At 38.4% G+C, this 17,907-nt stretch overlaps 1 protein-coding gene across 5 annotated transcripts in view; it reads right to left on the bottom strand.

Annotated features, from left to right (window-relative positions):
* Window positions 1-17,907, bottom strand: part of lama2 (laminin, alpha 2) — a 231,189-nt gene that overhangs the window by 99,840 nt on the left and 113,442 nt on the right. For all 5 annotated transcript variants that reach the window (XM_085382585.1, XM_085382587.1, XM_085382586.1 and 2 more), the window contains exons 19-21: window positions 15,960-16,087; window positions 11,107-11,193; window positions 4,419-4,630 (exon numbers count right to left, since the gene is read on the bottom strand). In XM_085382585.1, the coding sequence (XP_085238711.1) occupies window positions 4,419-4,630; window positions 11,107-11,193; window positions 15,960-16,087 (427 nt within the window). The remainder of the gene's footprint in view (window positions 1-4,418; window positions 4,631-11,106; window positions 11,194-15,959; window positions 16,088-17,907) is intronic.

Raw genomic sequence — 17,907 nt, 5'->3', positions numbered from 1 at the left:
AAGCATCATGAAGTGGGGGGGTGGTTCCCTATTTTTTTTTTTTTGCAGGGAGTTTGCAACCCTATTAGTTAGGCTGCTTAATATTCCTGCTAAGTACTCCAGAATAGGAAGGATGGAGTAAGTTTAAGTTTATTAGATTGATCAGTATTGCTGAACTATGAAATATTTTGGGTGCAGTGTATTTTTATTTTACATACAGGTATAACACAATAGCTTTAGTGTTGTTGTTTATTTAAACTTGAGTATGAACTTATACAAAATGCAGCAAGATATTTAAAAAACAGTTTTATTGATTAAAAAACACTATATCGGATTCATATTGGTATCGGCAGATATCCAAATTTATGATATCGATATCGGACATAAAAAAGTGGTATTGTGCCATCTCTAATTTCTACAAGTCTTTATCTAGATGATTTCCACTGAGTGCACATCCTGTTTTCCACCAAAGCCACATTTTCTTTTCATGGTATAGTGCAGCAAGCACTATTTTAAAGGGACTTCTACTGACCACTGAGCACATGAAGTGGTGGCATCCGGGGTTAAGCTGTTTGACTGACTCAAAGAAAAGAAAAGAAAAGAAAAGTGTTTCTCATTTCCTTTTCACATCTAGAGCTCAAGATGGGAGTCTAACTGGAGAAATTCAAGCCACAAACCCCTTGAAAGAAATTATTTGCAGGTACAGTAGTCTCCACAGGCAATCTCCAGAAGTCAAGTAAGCATAAGGCAGGGAAGTCTGAATCTTATACATGGTGGGGCACTATTAATGTACATGTAAAAAAATAACTGGCTAAAACATAGTCAGTCCAGACTTCTTACTTGTTTGAGGATTTTATTTTCCTGCAGTATTTCTCTGGTCCCATCAGTCCCTTGAAAAGTGCCTGGGCCTCTGCACTCAATAGTCCGTTAGGAGTGATAAAATTAGAGTTGTGAGTTTTCCCAAAGATCCCTCAAGAGTTTATTGACCAACTGTTAGAAACATCTATGAAACATTCATTAAGTGTCAGATACACAGGAAGCGTAATTACGCCATTGAATTACCATATACTCACATTGTTCCCATGGACAAATGTGCGACGGAGCAATTGACATATCTTTTCTACAACTTTCAAATGAATTCCCCCCCCATGTGAGAAATGGTCTCAGAGGAGTTCTCTTGAAATTTATTCCTCAGACAAATTGGTTTGTGGCCAAGTTTGCTTGCAAAATTAAACCATTTTCAATTCTCCAGCAGAATTAAAGCGAAACACTATTAAAGGGGGGAGACACAAAAAGGCTGCGGCGAAAATGGCTGAAGATGAGAACTCTGACATCAAAAGAAAAAGTAAAGGATTTTTACAGTCTAATAGTGCGCAAATGGACTCGGCCTGAACTCTCCTGCTCCACTCAATAAAATTCATTAAGACTGGGAGCAGCAGGGAGAGGGAAGCAGTCACAGAGAGAGCGAGAGAGAGGTAGACTGGCAGAAGAAGAGGGAGCAAGAGAGAGAGCTGTTGTGTTTTAATAATTCTTGGTGGTCTTTTGTCATTCATGCAGGATCAATAACAACTCTCCATCTCCCAGACACAAGCAGCCGATCAGCACTGTGGAAGAGCAATAGATCAGGCTGATTAATCAATAACCATTTAGCTGGGTGGAGAGGGGAAACAACTACAGAACAATGAACTATCAAATACACATTAATACCCTCTGTCAGCCTGTCTGCCTGCTTTTGTGCTGGGCTGACAGTTTTATCTGTCTGTTTATCAGTCCGCCTGTCTATCGCTCACTGTGAAGTGTCTTTCTGCTGATCTGTCTCCCCTACCCCACCCTCCCCACACCCACCCACACCACTGTCTTCTTTTTTTTTCTTTTTTAAAAAAAAAAGAAAAAAAGGTTTTAATGAAGATTTTCACAAACAAGTGCCATCTGTATTCGCTGTCATCTCTTTCTTTCTCTTCCACTCTCACCACCTCATTTTTACAGGTATAGTGTTTATTTTAAATCTTAAACACAGCTGGGAGTCAGTGGGCTGCTCCAACATCACACCTCCCACTAGCACAGCTGCTCGTTGATGCACACACACACACACACATACAGGCGCGCTCCAGATGGCGTACAATCCACTGAATGTTTCAGAGAAAGGCTTAAAAGTATCATTTAGCTAAAACTGAGTTTCATAAAGAAATTGTGTTCTACAGTGAGACACCCTGCTGAGACCCACAAGCTGCACTGCTGACTTTCTCTATAATGAAGGAAAACCAAATTATATTTTCCATCTTTAAGGCCCTGAGTGTTATTTTTTATTGCAGGTTCTTTAAAATCATTATGATAATAAACTCTTTACTGACAGATGGGTCCTGTCAATATGTCACTTTTACCAGGGGTCACGCTGGGGATGCGACGCAGTGGCGTGCAGTGTCTCTTTCTGACACTAGGAGTCACCAAAGTGATCAATTTTGAAATTTTAAAAATGAGGGCTGCAAATTTATCATGTTTATACAAACTATGATTTAGATAAGATTTTGACCTGCCTCTCGAGAGAATGAAAGGATGAGAACCTTGTATGGTAAAAATTGAGATTTTTTTGAAACATACAATGAAGTGCCACCTTAGTGGATAGCCATCGTAAACGAGGACCAATGTAACTTTTAGACAAACAACAGCTGCTGTGACAACAAAACATTAGTTCAGTCTAAAAAAGCAAAAAACAAAAAAATCTTTTCAAAGTTTCAATGTCTGCTCTGTTTTTTATTTGTCTGCACTGTAGCAACTACAAACTATCAAAGCTCATAAAACCTCTGTGGGGTTTGTTTTCCAGCGCGTACTCCAGAGCAGGTAATCTCCAGCACCTTCGAGATATATGAGCGACGCAAGAGTGAGATGAATTCAGATTTCAGTGAGGTCCCATTGTGAAATAAACAGATCTGTATGTGATTTAGAACAACATGCAAACAAATTTAGAACTGAGAACATTAAATTTGTGCTGTTTACACCAAAACAGATGAATCAGATTTTTACTTGATGTCTGGATATATACACCAAGTCAGGCATCCCTGTGGCTCTGTTAGTGGTCTATGGTCCAAATGTCCACGGACAGGATAATGAAATTCTAAAATTTCCCCTGCAAGTGAACACCAATGTGTGTGAATAGTGCTTGCAGTGTAAATGCACTCAGACCCGATGCACGTGTGGGTTTTATTTTTCCTCTAGACCAGAGCTTCACAAATGGTGTGCTGGGGTTTACCGGTATGTCTGAAGTTAAGTCTAAGTATGCTATGTTTATACTCTTTATGCACAGAAGGAAATAAAAAACATCTTAAGGCCTTCTGTCAAAGACAACTAGGTCAATTCATGCAGTTGCTGGATGGTGGGAATTATGAGACTGTATCAGGAACAACCAGGTAACCAAATATCATGTTAGATGCCACAAGAAGAAGTGCCTTCGTCTGACTGTGTAATCAAAAAAACAACTGATAAAATGTCACCGTGCAGACATTTTTGTGTGCCTTGGCCACAAAAAGTTTGAAAACTACTGAAATACTACAGCGATATAAACTAACATACCTTCATGGTAAAAAGAAAGAACATTATCCTTCAGTTCTAAGGTTTTAGATATCAAATCAGATCTGATCCTTAGCAGCTATTAATATTATTTATTTAACAAAGGCTAAGATAAAATGCAGAAGAACTGCCTGATTCCATGGGACTTAAGAGGGTAAGTAGCAGCTGAGTACAGCTAGTCAAATGCATTTGATTAATTGATCATCAGCAAGTGTGACCACTGATATAAAAGCAGAGGTTTTGGCAGCTTGTTGGTGTGGAGCATTCAAGTGTGTGTTAACACAATGCCAAGGAGAAAAGAAATTATTTTAAAGAAGCAACTTTTGCTGCCCATAAATCTGAGAAGGGTTATGAAGCCATTTTCAAACCATTTGAAAGCTATCATTCGAAAGCGAGAAAGATTATTTACAAATGAAAAGATTCACAATAGTCTTCCTTGGAGTGGATGTACCAGCAAAATTAGCTCTAGATCAGAGAGTGAATGTTTGGTGCACAAATGATTAAAATCAAATGAGTAATTTCATTCATGAAACTGTCTGTATTTTATGTCCAAATTTAGAACTGCATCACAAAATAAGTACAAACAAATTATGAAGCTTTGGCCGTGTTAGAAAATTTAAAAATATCTTAACACCGAATACTACAACTAGTATACACCACCACCACCACAACTACTACTATTAATAATAATGATACTAATAACAAAATAAACATATCTATAATACTGATGTGAGTCCATCTGTACAACTGCTAAAGCCTGTCTGAAATTGGGCCATGCAACAAGCAAGAGACAAAGCTCAACAGAAGCTTTCATTTTTCCCATGACTGTATATCAGTTGTTTGATTTCTGTTTAAATTTTTGTCGTCTTACTTACGTTGGCAATCTTTTGCTATGATGGCGTCTCCATAATAACCTGCAGCGCAGCTGTCACAAGATTTGCCACCATAACCCTGGCGACACCGCAGACACCGGCCTGTATTTGGATCGCAGCTCCCAGGTATGGAAAGGTCCAGGTTGCCATTGCAATCACAAAGTCTGCAGGATCCCCCTGGTACAGTGGGCTGACCATAGTATCCATTGGAACATCTGAGAATCAGTGGAGATACCAAGAGATGGATAAATCAGTTTCACATCATCTTTAACCGATCAGCTTCCTGGGGGAGACGTAATAATAAGAGAATAAGGTGAAATATTTTGTACAATGCAGATAGAAGACATGCCAGTGAACCCACAAATATTTTTCTGCATCAAGGTTTTTGCAGATTTTTACTTGTAATCTGTCAAGTTTCTGACTCCTAGAGGTAGCATTAAAAAGCACCACTGAGGATGACTGGGCTGAAACTGACTGTAAAAACTGTCACATTTTCTACATACCAACTCTTATACCAGCAGCAGAAGTTGTCTAACTATAAAATTCGACATACAGGAGCTTTTAAAATGCCTCAACCCTGATTAACATCCAAGCTTTACCCTTTCGAGCTGCACCAACAAGATGCCATCCTGTTATTCTCCCTCTCTCTGTTACTGAAGGAGCAGGTATTGCACTAATATCTTTAAAATACAGTTTTGCTCTGCTTTTATATCCCAAATAACACTTGAAAATATGTTTTTCCCCCTCAGCTTTCAAGTTTGAAAGAAAATACACAGTGGGTCACCTTGTCTTCTATCTTTCTTTCGCATCTAACAACTACTGCGTATGAGTCAGCAGGTAAAAGCAGGTAAATATAAGTATTGTTTACTTCAGCTTCTAGCACCAGTATTATAAAACACTTTGAATACACAATTACTCATTAAAGCGCCAAACTATCACAGAAGCCAAAATCCAGTCTCTATCTACACAAGAACTAAAAATCATCAGCAAATGTCCACAGGAACTATGAGCACTGTTATATAATTTGTTTGACCAGTTAAACTGCTTAGATACCAGTCCAGCTGAATTATTCATATACGTACACTCCCATTACATAAATATAAACACCCAAAGAGCTACAGGGCAAACCCACAGAAATGAAAGGGCATAGAAATTAAAGTTTATAAAAGTAAACCCTTGAAGACATTTTTTTTTAAAATGGAGATTTAATGGCTTTAGGCAGTGAACTTCAGGATGTTTACTGCAGGCTGCCCAGCTATTACTCAAATAAAAGCATTGCTGTCTGAACTACATTTATAAACTGGAAACAAAAAGTCAGACTACGAAAAAAACCCCTGCAATGTTCATTTCAAATTTATTTGTAACGTTAAAAACCAAAATCATAAAAAACATATAACCTATTTTAACCTATTTTTTTCGTCCACCAGCCATAGTAAGGTTTATGCCACAGCTGTCCTAAATTAACAATAAATCATTTTTTATGCTTCCGCATTGGTGAATCCACCAGGGTGCGCTCTTTAAGGTCTTTAATCAAAATGATATATTAAATCCTAATTATTATTATCCGTGAATTTTCAAATTTGATATTTTACAAAAAAAAAAAAGTGGGGAAAGAATTAAAGCACTTTATTTTTTGATTAAGATGCTAAATTATAGTTTTTAACTTGCATTGTGGAAACATTATTCTTGATTTATTTTTCAAATTTGTGCTCAAATTTTGGTATAAAAACATCAGTTCAGTTCAGCAAATGTTTAGTTTGTGTTGTTTTTTTCTATGACAGGTGGTCTTAAAAACCAAGTGATGTTTTTGTGATGGATTCTTTATTTTTTTAAGCATCATTCATGGATACAAACATTCCAAAGGGTCGTTAGGACTCTTGATCAAGAACAAGTAAATGTGTTAACTGTCAAACCAGTTCAGGATTTCAATATTTTGCTTTTTCAATAACTTCATTCGATTAATAAAAAGGAAGATGGCCAAGGCCTGGGAAATATATTAACCTGAGAAAGCGGCGCTGTCACACGAGCCGCTGAAACCAAATAAGGCTGGCCAAAGCTGAGCTCAGGCTCTACAGGCTGAAAAGGGAATTGAGATGAAAGAGGAGAGGAAGAGGGACAGAGAAAAGTGAAAGGGAGGAGGGAGAGCGATCAGATGAGAGAAGAGAGGGAGATGGAGAGAGGGGAAAGGTCTTCACATTGAAAAGAGAATTGAATTTAGAGAGGGGGTGTGGGTGGGGGTGGAGGGTAGGAAAGGACAGAGTGAGGGAAAGCGTCAAGAGCAGCCAGCCATTATTACCACTGACCCTCCTTGGTACTCAATAGAACTGGTTTATTAGCTTTCCTTCCCACTCCGAGTGTGTGTGTATGTGCACATGTATGTTTCTGAAGCATGTCTGCACATCTTCCCAGTTTTACTGGCAGCATTTTTATTTCTTGAGTTGAGATGAGCTGTTTGTATTTAGTCTTATATGCGAGATGAATTCCGATGTTAGGGCTTCTATTCTAGTCATGCATACGTGTAGTTACTTGGGCCTCAAGAGGAAGTGAAGGTATTTATAGTGGCTAGTCTAGCGTGATTGAAGTTGATATTTTTGGAGGGGTTAAACACCTGGTCAAAATCATCAGAGTGTGGAGGAAATGTATGGCATAACTTGTAAAGAGAGATAGAGAAGGGCAGATGGGCTTGGATCGTAACAGTCGCGTTGTATTCTCAGAGTGATGAATGGAGAGTCGACAACAGGGGAATAAATGCTCAGTTTCTTCTTAATATAATCATTAATTATGTTCGTCTCCACTGTCAATAAAACTGTTAAAGGCTTTTTTTAATCATTCCAACACAGGCTAAAACAGAACGACACTAAAACAATGCTCAAATTCACACCATCAACCAGTTTAGACTAATTTCCTCATAAAAGAACAAGCTTAAATCCTCAATCCTGAATTAACAATTAGCTATGTGAAAAACTATAGTGCTTTAACAGCACCTGGAAATCATTTTTGGAATCAGCTTTTTACTATAACGTTCAATGAAGTACAAAGTAAGCCATAAAACGTTGTCAGAGTACTTTTCGTAGTTCACAAAAAGCTTCTGATTAAACGCATTTCTTTGTGGTGTCATCCCCGGGTTGAAGAGGGCTGTTTCAAGTTTGATGATAACTGCGATGGTGCTGCTGCTGCTAACAGGCCACTGTCAATCAAATCCAATATACAGTAATTGTCTGAACTTTGCACTGAAAAGTTTCATTAAAACCAAAGCACCAATTAATCTGCTGCTATCTAGTAATGCTGAACTAATGCTCTGCCAACACTCATTTTAATACTACTAGCAACAATCCCATGTGAACTGACTATTCCACTCATTTACTCATTTAGTCACCTGCAGTCATGTGAGGAGTAGCTGAGACAAACTCCATAAACCGGCATAGAGACAAGGTATTTAAATACGTCAATTAAAATGCGTCAATTAAGTAACAGATACTTAATTCCTGGAGTCTTCATTTCTATTTTTGAATGTTACTTTGGAGCCTCCAGCAGCCTCCGTGTTACAGTTTCTACTTTTACTCACACGTACAGCGAAGCTTGACATATGATTACATTTGCACATCTCTTAACATTAACATCAATAAGTAGTATTACGACAACATTAACAATAACCCTCACTTTAATCCCTCTGCATTCTAGATGAGAGGGTGATCGATTAAAGTACATTATATCCATCATATCAGCTAGTTGGCAGCAAGCACCTAACATGACAAATGAAAGACCTTATCTGCAAGACCATTAACATACTGGCACACCCTAAATAGCACCCCGTGACTCAAAGTGTTTTAACCTACATTTGTTAAGCAGCTGCAATAAAGAGCTTTCAGCTATATTCTAAATGACTGTTTATGGACAGGAAATTGAAAAGCAGAATCACTTAGCAGTGAGTGGATAGTCTATTAGCATGGGCGGAATAGACCAGCTTATTTTGTTAAAGCCCATAATACAGACAAATTGGCGCATTACAATTAATTACCACAAACAACAACAAAAGCACTGTAGATAATGAAGTGTAATGGCAGGTAGTGCATAGCAGGTATCAATTAGACTAATAGAACAAGAAACACCAACTGCTGATTACCTACTTAATGCTGTCATTAGTAATAAAATATTTCCCATTACATCAGCTCCTGTGCGTTATGAGACTGTGCAGTGTGAGATCAAAACAACACATGCATGTGGATAGGAGAATGTATACACAGATGCCTTCTGTATATTCAGCTGCAGATCCATAAATTTACCGGCACACAGGCACAAAAGATAAACATGTACAGGCACACACAGACTCCCCAAAATTAAACACCATCTTCTAAATTCATTTAAAAGCAGCAACAAGGAATGTTTACTATATTATGAGCTTTTTCCTACTTTAGGATTAATTAAAAACACAGACTGCACCATGTGGTCACTCATTAATACACGGACACAGAAGTAGATTGGAAAGGTGGAGGAGTCAAATTGTATTGGTTGGGCCACGTTCCAGCACGAGGCCATATTGCACAGTGGCTGGAAAGCAATGTGGTGCAGATGCTACTCTATGACAGACAGAGCTGGCAATGAGTCAGTTTACTTTCCAGTGGCAAATGAGGTTTATAAAAAGACTCAAAGGCAGACAGAGAGATTCTGATGTGGAATGCATGGCATGCATACTATTCAGGACAGCAAACTGAGGCGCCGCATCCTCCAGCAGCAACAAATAGAAAAGCTCGGGTAACTGCAACTGCAGAATTTGTCATCATATTAGCCCAAATGTTTGAGACTGAGACTGTTTATAAATAACAGTGTAAATATGCCAATATTAAGTTGTTTTATTAATCTGTTACTCTCATTAAGAAAAACATATGAACATATCCTTGCATATCTGTAAAAGCTGTAAAAGCTGAAAATGTAAACACTAATCTATGCGGCATTAGAGACAGTGGTCAGTTGACTTCAATGGCAAACACCAGAAACTCAGTGGTTTACATCATGGTTGATACGTTCCCCTCAAACGAGCAGCCAAGATTCGACCTTTAAATTTGTTAACTGAATATTTGCTACTGTTACCAAGATGTGCACACTCTCATGGCACTCATGGCTTTTGTTTCCAAGGATGGGCCCAACCTTCCAGTGCCATTAGGGCTAGCTGGTTAAGCAGGGGCATTGTTACACACGGTCTGTCCTTCTGTCTATACCAACCTCTTGGGTCTGATGAATGTCGGGTGCCTGAACCTGGTGTTCAGTTCCTCCTACAGCACCAATTTTACTTCTAAAAAGTGACCCATTTGCCTGCTTCCCTTCCAAAACTGCCTCCAAGCCAGTGAACTGGCCTATTACCCATTTAAAGTTCGAGAATAAGAGGTTAAGAATGTTTCAGGCCCAAGACTGAATCATTTGCTTTACAAAATAGAACTATGAGATTTGAAGAGCAGTTCAGTAGTACAGTAGTTAGCACTGATGCCTCACAGCAAGAAGGTCCTATGTTTGAATCAAGCTGCCTACTGTGGACCTTCAGTGTGGTGTTTGCATATTCTCCTAATGCTTGCATGGGTTCTCCCTGGGCACCCATCTCTGGCTTCCTCCCACAGACTAAACACATGCATGAGTAAGGGTAATTGGCAATTCTAAATTTGCCATAGGTTATCTAATAAAAGAAGATGAATTAATGTGTTTGAGAAGTGCACTAGTTTGATTATAGAACATGATTACTACGAACACATTTTGAGCTTTAGACACCAATTTTTAAGAATGTAAGAAATCAGCACATGCCCAGGGCAAACACTTTTTATGATTAATGATGTTCTTTTGCTATGTGACGACAGTGCAAACAACTGAGTTTATTAAAGATTTATAAATTTATACAACAGAAAACAGCTTCTGGGTTGCCAGAAAAAAGAAGAAGAAAAAATACTTCCAAAAACTTGTCACTAAAGAAGCTCATAAAAGCTTACAAAAACAAAACATGAATCAGATCAGCACATCAAACATCCGGTAGGCCCCTTCCATCTAGCAAAAAGCAAGAACAAGGCTTTGTCTGAAGTTTATTAAATGCTTTTTCACATATATTTATATGAAAAACAAACATAATGAAGAGTACTCTTACAGCACATTAGAACTTTAGAATTTTAACTATGAGCAGTTTTATTTTAATACAAACCAAATGTACTGTATTTGAGTCAGCCTGGGTGGTGAAACGTCTATATTTACTCGGTGCATGTCATAACATGACAGTATAGCCTGAAGTTTCAACAAGCCTCACATCCAGAGAGAAATATTTTTCTCATTAGTTTTGCACTGGTGAGCCCATAGCTAATGGAACAAGAATGTCACTCAGCTAATAAAATAGATGGACAATGAGACAGAGTACTCAAGAAACAGTTAATGAGCAGTAGTTTCTCCATTTTCATTAAAAAACAAAATTAACAACTGACTATAAGTCTGGTTTACTTTCTAGTACTTAGAGTTGGATACATCTAATAGTGCCACTATTTGGTCATGAAACATACTTTGCTGGTTTGAATGCATTACACTAATAGATGTGTGTTTCTGACAGTGTCATTTAATTAAATAATAATGAACTTAGCTGGGCTAAGGTGAAAATTAGGCACATAGTTCAGGCAGAGTTGTGTCAGACCTTTCACCGTTTCTAAGCGCTTTGACTGTGTGTTACCTGTCGCATCGTGGTCCTGTGTAGCCAGGCCAACACTGATCACACAGCAGCTCTCCATCTTGACTCAAGTGGCAGGTTGGACTGAAGCTACCATGGTTCCCAAGATGAAGTTGTTGCGATTGTTGTTGAAGTTTTTGATGAGTTTGGTAGCGTTGTCCCAGTGTGGCAAAAGGCAGGAAGAAGAAGAGAAGACAGAGGCGAGTTAAGGCCATTGTTTGCCTCCTCATATACACATTCACACCTGCTTCTCTGCTTTCTCTTCCCAGTCCCATTCGCACTTTGAATGACACATTCACTCACATACACATTTTAGTTTCCTCTCCGTTTTGCACACACACATGCACCAATCCTGACTACAAAAACCCTCTTCCACCCTACAAAGTGTAGCCTAACGAACCAAGGGAGAGGGGGAGAGAGAGAGATAGAAAGAGACAGCGACAAAGTAAAATGATAGTCTCTTTCCCTCTTTCTCTCACCCTCCCACTTCCAAAAACTATAGATAGTTCTGCTGGCTCGGGTTCCAGGCACCAGACTGACTCACTAGCTGACTGACTGGCTCATTAATTGTGTGCTGGCTCACTGAGTTACAAATAACATTTCATTGGCCAGAGTATGCGGACAACAAACACTGAAAAACACTTTCTGTATAAAATGTAAATAATTCATAGCTGTATGAGAAGAGTTGTATAAAGTTGTAAACAGCCAAATTGCAGCTGTGCTCATTTTAATGCTTTATTGCTAAGTGTTTACTGATGTCACAGAGCAAGGAACCTGAGGAAGAAGCTATTTCGCGTCACACGAGTTGCCCCCTGGTGGTCATTAAAGTAATGCAGTTTTAAAGCGCCTTTAAGGATTGTGCTTTTATGTTTCTTATCCGATTTTGCCGTGTGGATCATTAGGTGAAGGAGGCTGCTGCAGTTTAGAAGTGGTATTGCAAGGGCCAGGATGGGAAGGATGTCACTGGTCTGCAAATATATCTAGTAGGGCTGAACGATATATCGCATTTGTGATAATATTGCGACATGATCAAGTGCAATTTTCTAACCGCAAAGGCTGCGATTATACTCTGGACATGTCCAAATTCATGGGCTGCATCCTCCTGATGCCGCATTTGTAGACCGATTACGTCACAGTGACGCGCCGAAGGCTGTCCAAATTACTACCATATCCCAGAATTCATAGCGCGGCCCAGCCAAACTCCAGTTTCCAACAATGGCGGCCGCTATTAAGTTTTAAAATTACTCATACTAATCTTTCTGGGTCACAAAATAAACTTTTAAAATATTTTCAGGCGAGAAAGTAGTTGTGTAAACATCGAATATCTGCTCGGTTTATCAAGATATCCCATATTTGCAAAAGTGCTTCGACGTTTTCAGAGGCGTCTGCTACCCACCAGCTCGACAGCTAGCCGGGAGCTCGAGGGTTACTGATGCGGCCGAGAACGGCACAACTCCCGGCACATCATTTTCAGATCACCGCGGAGTTTCTCTGCTCGGGTTAAACGTAATATATAAGTCACTTAGACAACCTAAAAATGTTATTGTTGGGCTTTTTTCAGTGTTTTGTTTGTTCGTGAGTAAATCGGTTTGGCTGAGATTAAAGTTATTAGATTAGATAAAATAAAACTTTATTAATCCCCCGGGTGGGTTCCTCCTTGGTTTTCACACAGCTGACTAAACGTCAAACAGAAAACTTATTAAACAGAAGTATGAGACAGTCGAGAATTTACGCCAGTGTCTGGTTATATTTTAGATAGCAAGAAGCAGACGGCCGAGTTTATTAAACTCCACCGAGACAGCGGTGACGCTAATCAGAAGGCTAGACCGTCCAATTTCACGCCTTTAAACTTTAAAGGCGTGTTTGTGTGTGTGTTTATACAATTGCTATTATGTTTGCACTTTATGTGTAATGTTACTGACTGCAGAGATCAGTAAGATGTGTGTATTTTTTATTTATTAGTTTTATTTATTTAATATTATTTTTTAATTGAATGACTGTCTAGTAGTTCACAGATGTCGAAAAACTGAGTGTGGTAAAGCCACTGATTTTGTTTATGTATATTTCTGCAATCTGCACATTGTACTGACTTTCATTTTAATGTTTACACCAGGGTTCCTTGTCAGCACTTTATGCTCAGATGTTTGTAAGCTAAAAATAAACTATTGTGTATGTTCAAATATACTGTTGTGATTGAAGAAGTTAAATAAAAATGTCAGTCATCAATTCATGCATCACCTCATGTCATCATAACAGAGGTCTGTCTTCCAGGAAAGAACAGTTTAAAATTAATGTAATATAGTATTGGCCATACTATATGATGTATTGCTTGTCTTTGTTTAATAATACAGAAGACAAAGACCTTAAAAAATAATCGCATATCGCATCGCAATCGCAATATTGGGGCAAAAAAATCGCAATTAGATTATTTTCCATAATCGTTCAGCCCTAATATCTAGCAAGGTAGTATCTGCAAAATTAACAAAATCATAAAAAACACATTTTACTAAAATAAATAATCTTTAAAGCTGATAAACTGATTAATACCAAGATTAAAATACAAATAATAATAAAAATAATAGGAAAAAAAGCAGGCCGTGTTATACTTTTTGGAAAAATTTGGCACAATTTTAGGTCGTAATGGCGGTGAAAAATGCTTAGTTAAACAGACATATACAGTTTTATCTGCAGATTTTTAAGGCCTGCGTGGATACATAATTGACTATTAACTTCCATTCAACTATAGTGATTTTTTTAAAAAGGGGGAAAAAAAGACAAAAACGTGTCCTTGGCAGTTAGAGAATTAATCCCAGGCATAAATTAAAAAGAACAGCAATCAAAAACAAAGCAGTTTTTTTTTATTGATTTGATTAAAAACCCCAGTCTTCTCCCCTGTTGACACTAATCACTTCATCAGATGTTCATAAGAGCTCAGACATTACAGATAAGTGGAACAATCTAACTAGCTATTTTGGTAAAGATAAGGGACTGGATGGCTATTTTGAGGGGGGTGAAAGGCATGGCTTCTCAAAGCTATTATTATTGCCAGGGTGGTGTGGAGGCCTGAGGTATGAGAGAGTTGTGTCTTACTTTAGCGCTTAGGGTTTTGAATATGTCATGTCATGACTGCATGAGAATTCTCAGCTGCTGCTGCTGCCTGTGTTGTTTGTCCATGCAAGTCCCATAGAGCATCACACCCTGGTCATTTAGAAAATCTGCGGCTCAATAATATAATAATATAAAAATAAAATGTCTATATATATAACCTGCTCTGTCTGAAGTTGATCATTTCTTACATTTACTAAAAAATTAACTGCATAATTTATTTTACAATTTTTGCCTTTATAAGATTGGACTTTGCATGAGCGTCTCTCTACACCAATTCCAGTGATACTATTATTCATATATTGCTCTGAGGAAGACCCATTTTGCATTTGCAACTTAACCATGGACCTCAAATTCAGCTTCAGTATCATACTAACCCTCCTTTTATCTCAAGAACCTTCACAGGAGATGACGGCTGGCTCTGTGACTCAGAAACCAAAGAGGAGTTCTCAGTCAAAAAGTCTGAAGTGCACAAGTCTAAAGGTGGCACATCAAATCAGAAGCACGAGTAGGAGCACGCTCATTATTTTTTGACAGGGTTGTGCCCTGTGAATTTGTCCTCCATGATCAGGCTTTCAACAAGCAGGGAGGGAGGGAGGGCACTCCGCTCAAATAGACCAAACTATGGCAAAAGTGTGCTAGAGTACAGCATGTTTTTTTTGGCCACACCAACACACCTTCACTCACTGCTAGCAGCATTTCCCTTATTCGCCTATATAAAATTCAAGTTGAAATGTTGGCTTTTTGACACGCTAGAAGAGCGGACATTGCGTGCACTGCAGAGAGTGCCAGGATACAAAATTGGACTTCCAGGGAGAAACGTAATAATAACACTTGCTCTGAAGTGCACCAAAAATGTATGAGGAGGACACCTTGAAGGAAAGATTATCCAAATTTACACCGGCTGGTAGTTTTGATTTTAATGACTCCACTTTGTGAAAACATCTTTGCAAAAAAAAAAAAAACCCAAAAACTCAAAACAACATAAAATACTATTAAATGATGTCATTTATGTACTATGTGCATGTTTCATGAATAAACCAAATCAGACGTGTGTAAATAAATTCTTATAAACGATGATTTTTCTAAACTTTATCAACACGTGTGGTCCCGGAGGGAGTTTAATTGAATAACCGCATGTAACCAAGCAATGTGCCTACCCCTAGACAACATATCAATGTGTATGTTTTTTTAATAGCTGTGGTTTAAAGGTCTTCATGTCTGGTAGTATTTTTGCATCTCTTTGGAAAACTGTTGTGTGGTGTAATCTGAGCATCTGTCATTCAAGTCTGTGATGTAGCCACAGCATGAGTAGCTTTCCATATGAGAGGAATATAATGCTAAAGGGTTTTCAATCCCTTAATGACTTGTGGGAGGTTTGCATTTTCTACTGTGTTAAGGCTCCTAGTAGAAATTATGTTGATTCTAACAGCGACAATGACATTTCCACCCACAGGGATAATGTTTCTCCACTTATATTTATGAGTCTACCTGTGGTGATGATATTTCCATTAATGTCATTACAATTATATTCCCGCCGAGAGTGATGAAGTCTCTAGTTGTGGCGATAACCTCTAAAGACCACACACACACACAAAAAAAAAAAACATGGTGAGAGTGTCAGGAGGAGACGGGAGATTATTAAGAGAAATAGGGACCGCAGAGTCAGGTGGGTCAACAGTGATAGATTGAGGCATTTGATTAAATTGTGCTGCCCTGGCTGCATTAACCCCAGGGTCTTCAGAACCTACTTGTTGCTGGGAATATTGAGTGGGCAGGCACAGGGTTGACAGTCCGCAGGTGACCCACGGGTGGCGTTGCCATAGTAACCTGGCAGGCAGGTGTCACAGTAGGGGCCAGCGGTGTTGTGGGAGCAGTCCTGGGGGAGAAAAATAGGTTAAAGTTCATTTGAGTCAGGAGAGCAAGTCAATTTCTCTGAGGATGCAATTTCAAAGAAGAGTTTAAGCAGTTTGTGCAATGATAAAAATACCTCAACAACATTGTGCTATTGTTCTGTTGAGTCATTTAGGAAGGAAAAAACTCCAAATAAGACCTATTTTGTATTTTCAAGTAACAAGGAATTGTCTTGGAAACAAAAAACCTCTCAAGTATTTGTTTTAGTTTTTTTTTTTAGCTGCGTACATGTTATACACATCTGCAGACGAACTTTGCATAATTTCCAACAGTCAAAAATGCTAAAGACAGACAGGAAGAACAACGAACTGAACCTGTACCATACTGAGTCAAGCCATACATGTGCAGTTAATAGTAAAAGGGGATGATTTAAGTTGAGACTTGGAAGAAAAAGAAACTAGAAAGAAAGACGTTAGAACAGATCTGCTTTTTTTTTCATAATATTTTTTTTGTTTCTAAAAGTTAAAGGTTAGAAAGATAAAAACTAAACAGTTCACACCTTTGGAGCTTTTTGCTATTGTGGGGGTGGTTTGCATACAAAACTACACCAGAAAATCCTGGCAACACAAGCAACACCAGCAGAACCAGATTTTTGTAAAAAGGTGACCTCTGACCTTGACACACCTATGATATCAGTTTGAAAAGCCTAGGTGACGTTGCTCTCAGTTTATTGTGCTCACAAGATTTTCTGTAAAGTTGATCTCTGACCTTTACCTTGAGGTCAAGTTCACCGAGATTCAAATTCATCTGAAGATTTTAGTAGATGCAACTGTGATATGAATTTCAAAATCCTACGTCACCTGGTTCTCCAGTTATCACATTCACAACCTTGTCACGTGCCAAGCAGGGTGACAACAATATGAGGTCTAGGTAAATGAGGCAAGTAAGATGAAAACAACTGCAGACACACACATATAGCCGGGTAAATGATGACTAATTGGAAACAGGGATGAAGAACGCCACAGATGAGACTAATCAGGGCAGAGCATACAATCACAAGGAAAACTAACAAAGACAGGAAATAAAATCAACAACATAAACAGACAAAGAATTCCAAAATAAAACAGGAAATGGTTTAACAGAAACCCAACATCATAACAGTCAACCCAACAATATTTTACCTGCAAAATTGTGAAGGCTGCAAACAACATAGTTAAGGCCAGATTTAGTGGCAGTACAAAAAACTCTCTGAAATTAAAAATCGACAGTCCTCGACACCCTACGGTTTCTAATGGGAGGCTTCACCTTCACATATCAAAACACAGCGATGCATCTTCTGTTGCATCTTTTTAATCTGAATTAAGAAGTTGCTTCCAGAGAGAAACTCAATATTAAAACCTGCACTTATGCTGTAAAACCTTCTACTTCCATTAGTGCTCTTTTGTAATTGTGGCATCACGACTTATTTAATAAGACTAAATTCTTCAACACTGAGAACGTAAAATAGAAAATCTGAAGATTTCAGTTTAAGAGTTTTTAAACCGTAAAATTATGCTGTATCTATAATAGACAGCTCTTTTATTGGCCAAAATCTTTGTTGTTTTCATATGTCCAGCTGAAGCGCCAGTGGTACTTTTGAGCTAGTCTGTGCATTTATATGTCACCTTATTCCAAATCATTTTTTTCTCAGCTCAAACATCCCAAATGGTGAATCACAATGTGACACATACACAGTGTGTTAACCTGTATAACCATGGCATCATTCAGTCATTCAACCCGAGCTGGAAATCAAATTCCTCAGAAAAGAGGTGTGTTTGTGTGCAGATCTGTCTGCCACTCACTGTG

The sequence above is a fragment of the Rhamphochromis longiceps genome, linkage group LG15, assembly GCF_057381845.1.
Source record: "Rhamphochromis longiceps isolate RC_006_pf linkage group LG15, R_longiceps_female_GT1.1, whole genome shotgun sequence".
NCBI classification, from domain to species: Eukaryota; Metazoa; Chordata; class Actinopteri; order Cichliformes; family Cichlidae; genus Rhamphochromis; species Rhamphochromis longiceps.
The sequence above is the reverse complement of the archived record's forward strand: the minus strand, read 5'-3'. Positions and strand labels throughout refer to the sequence as shown.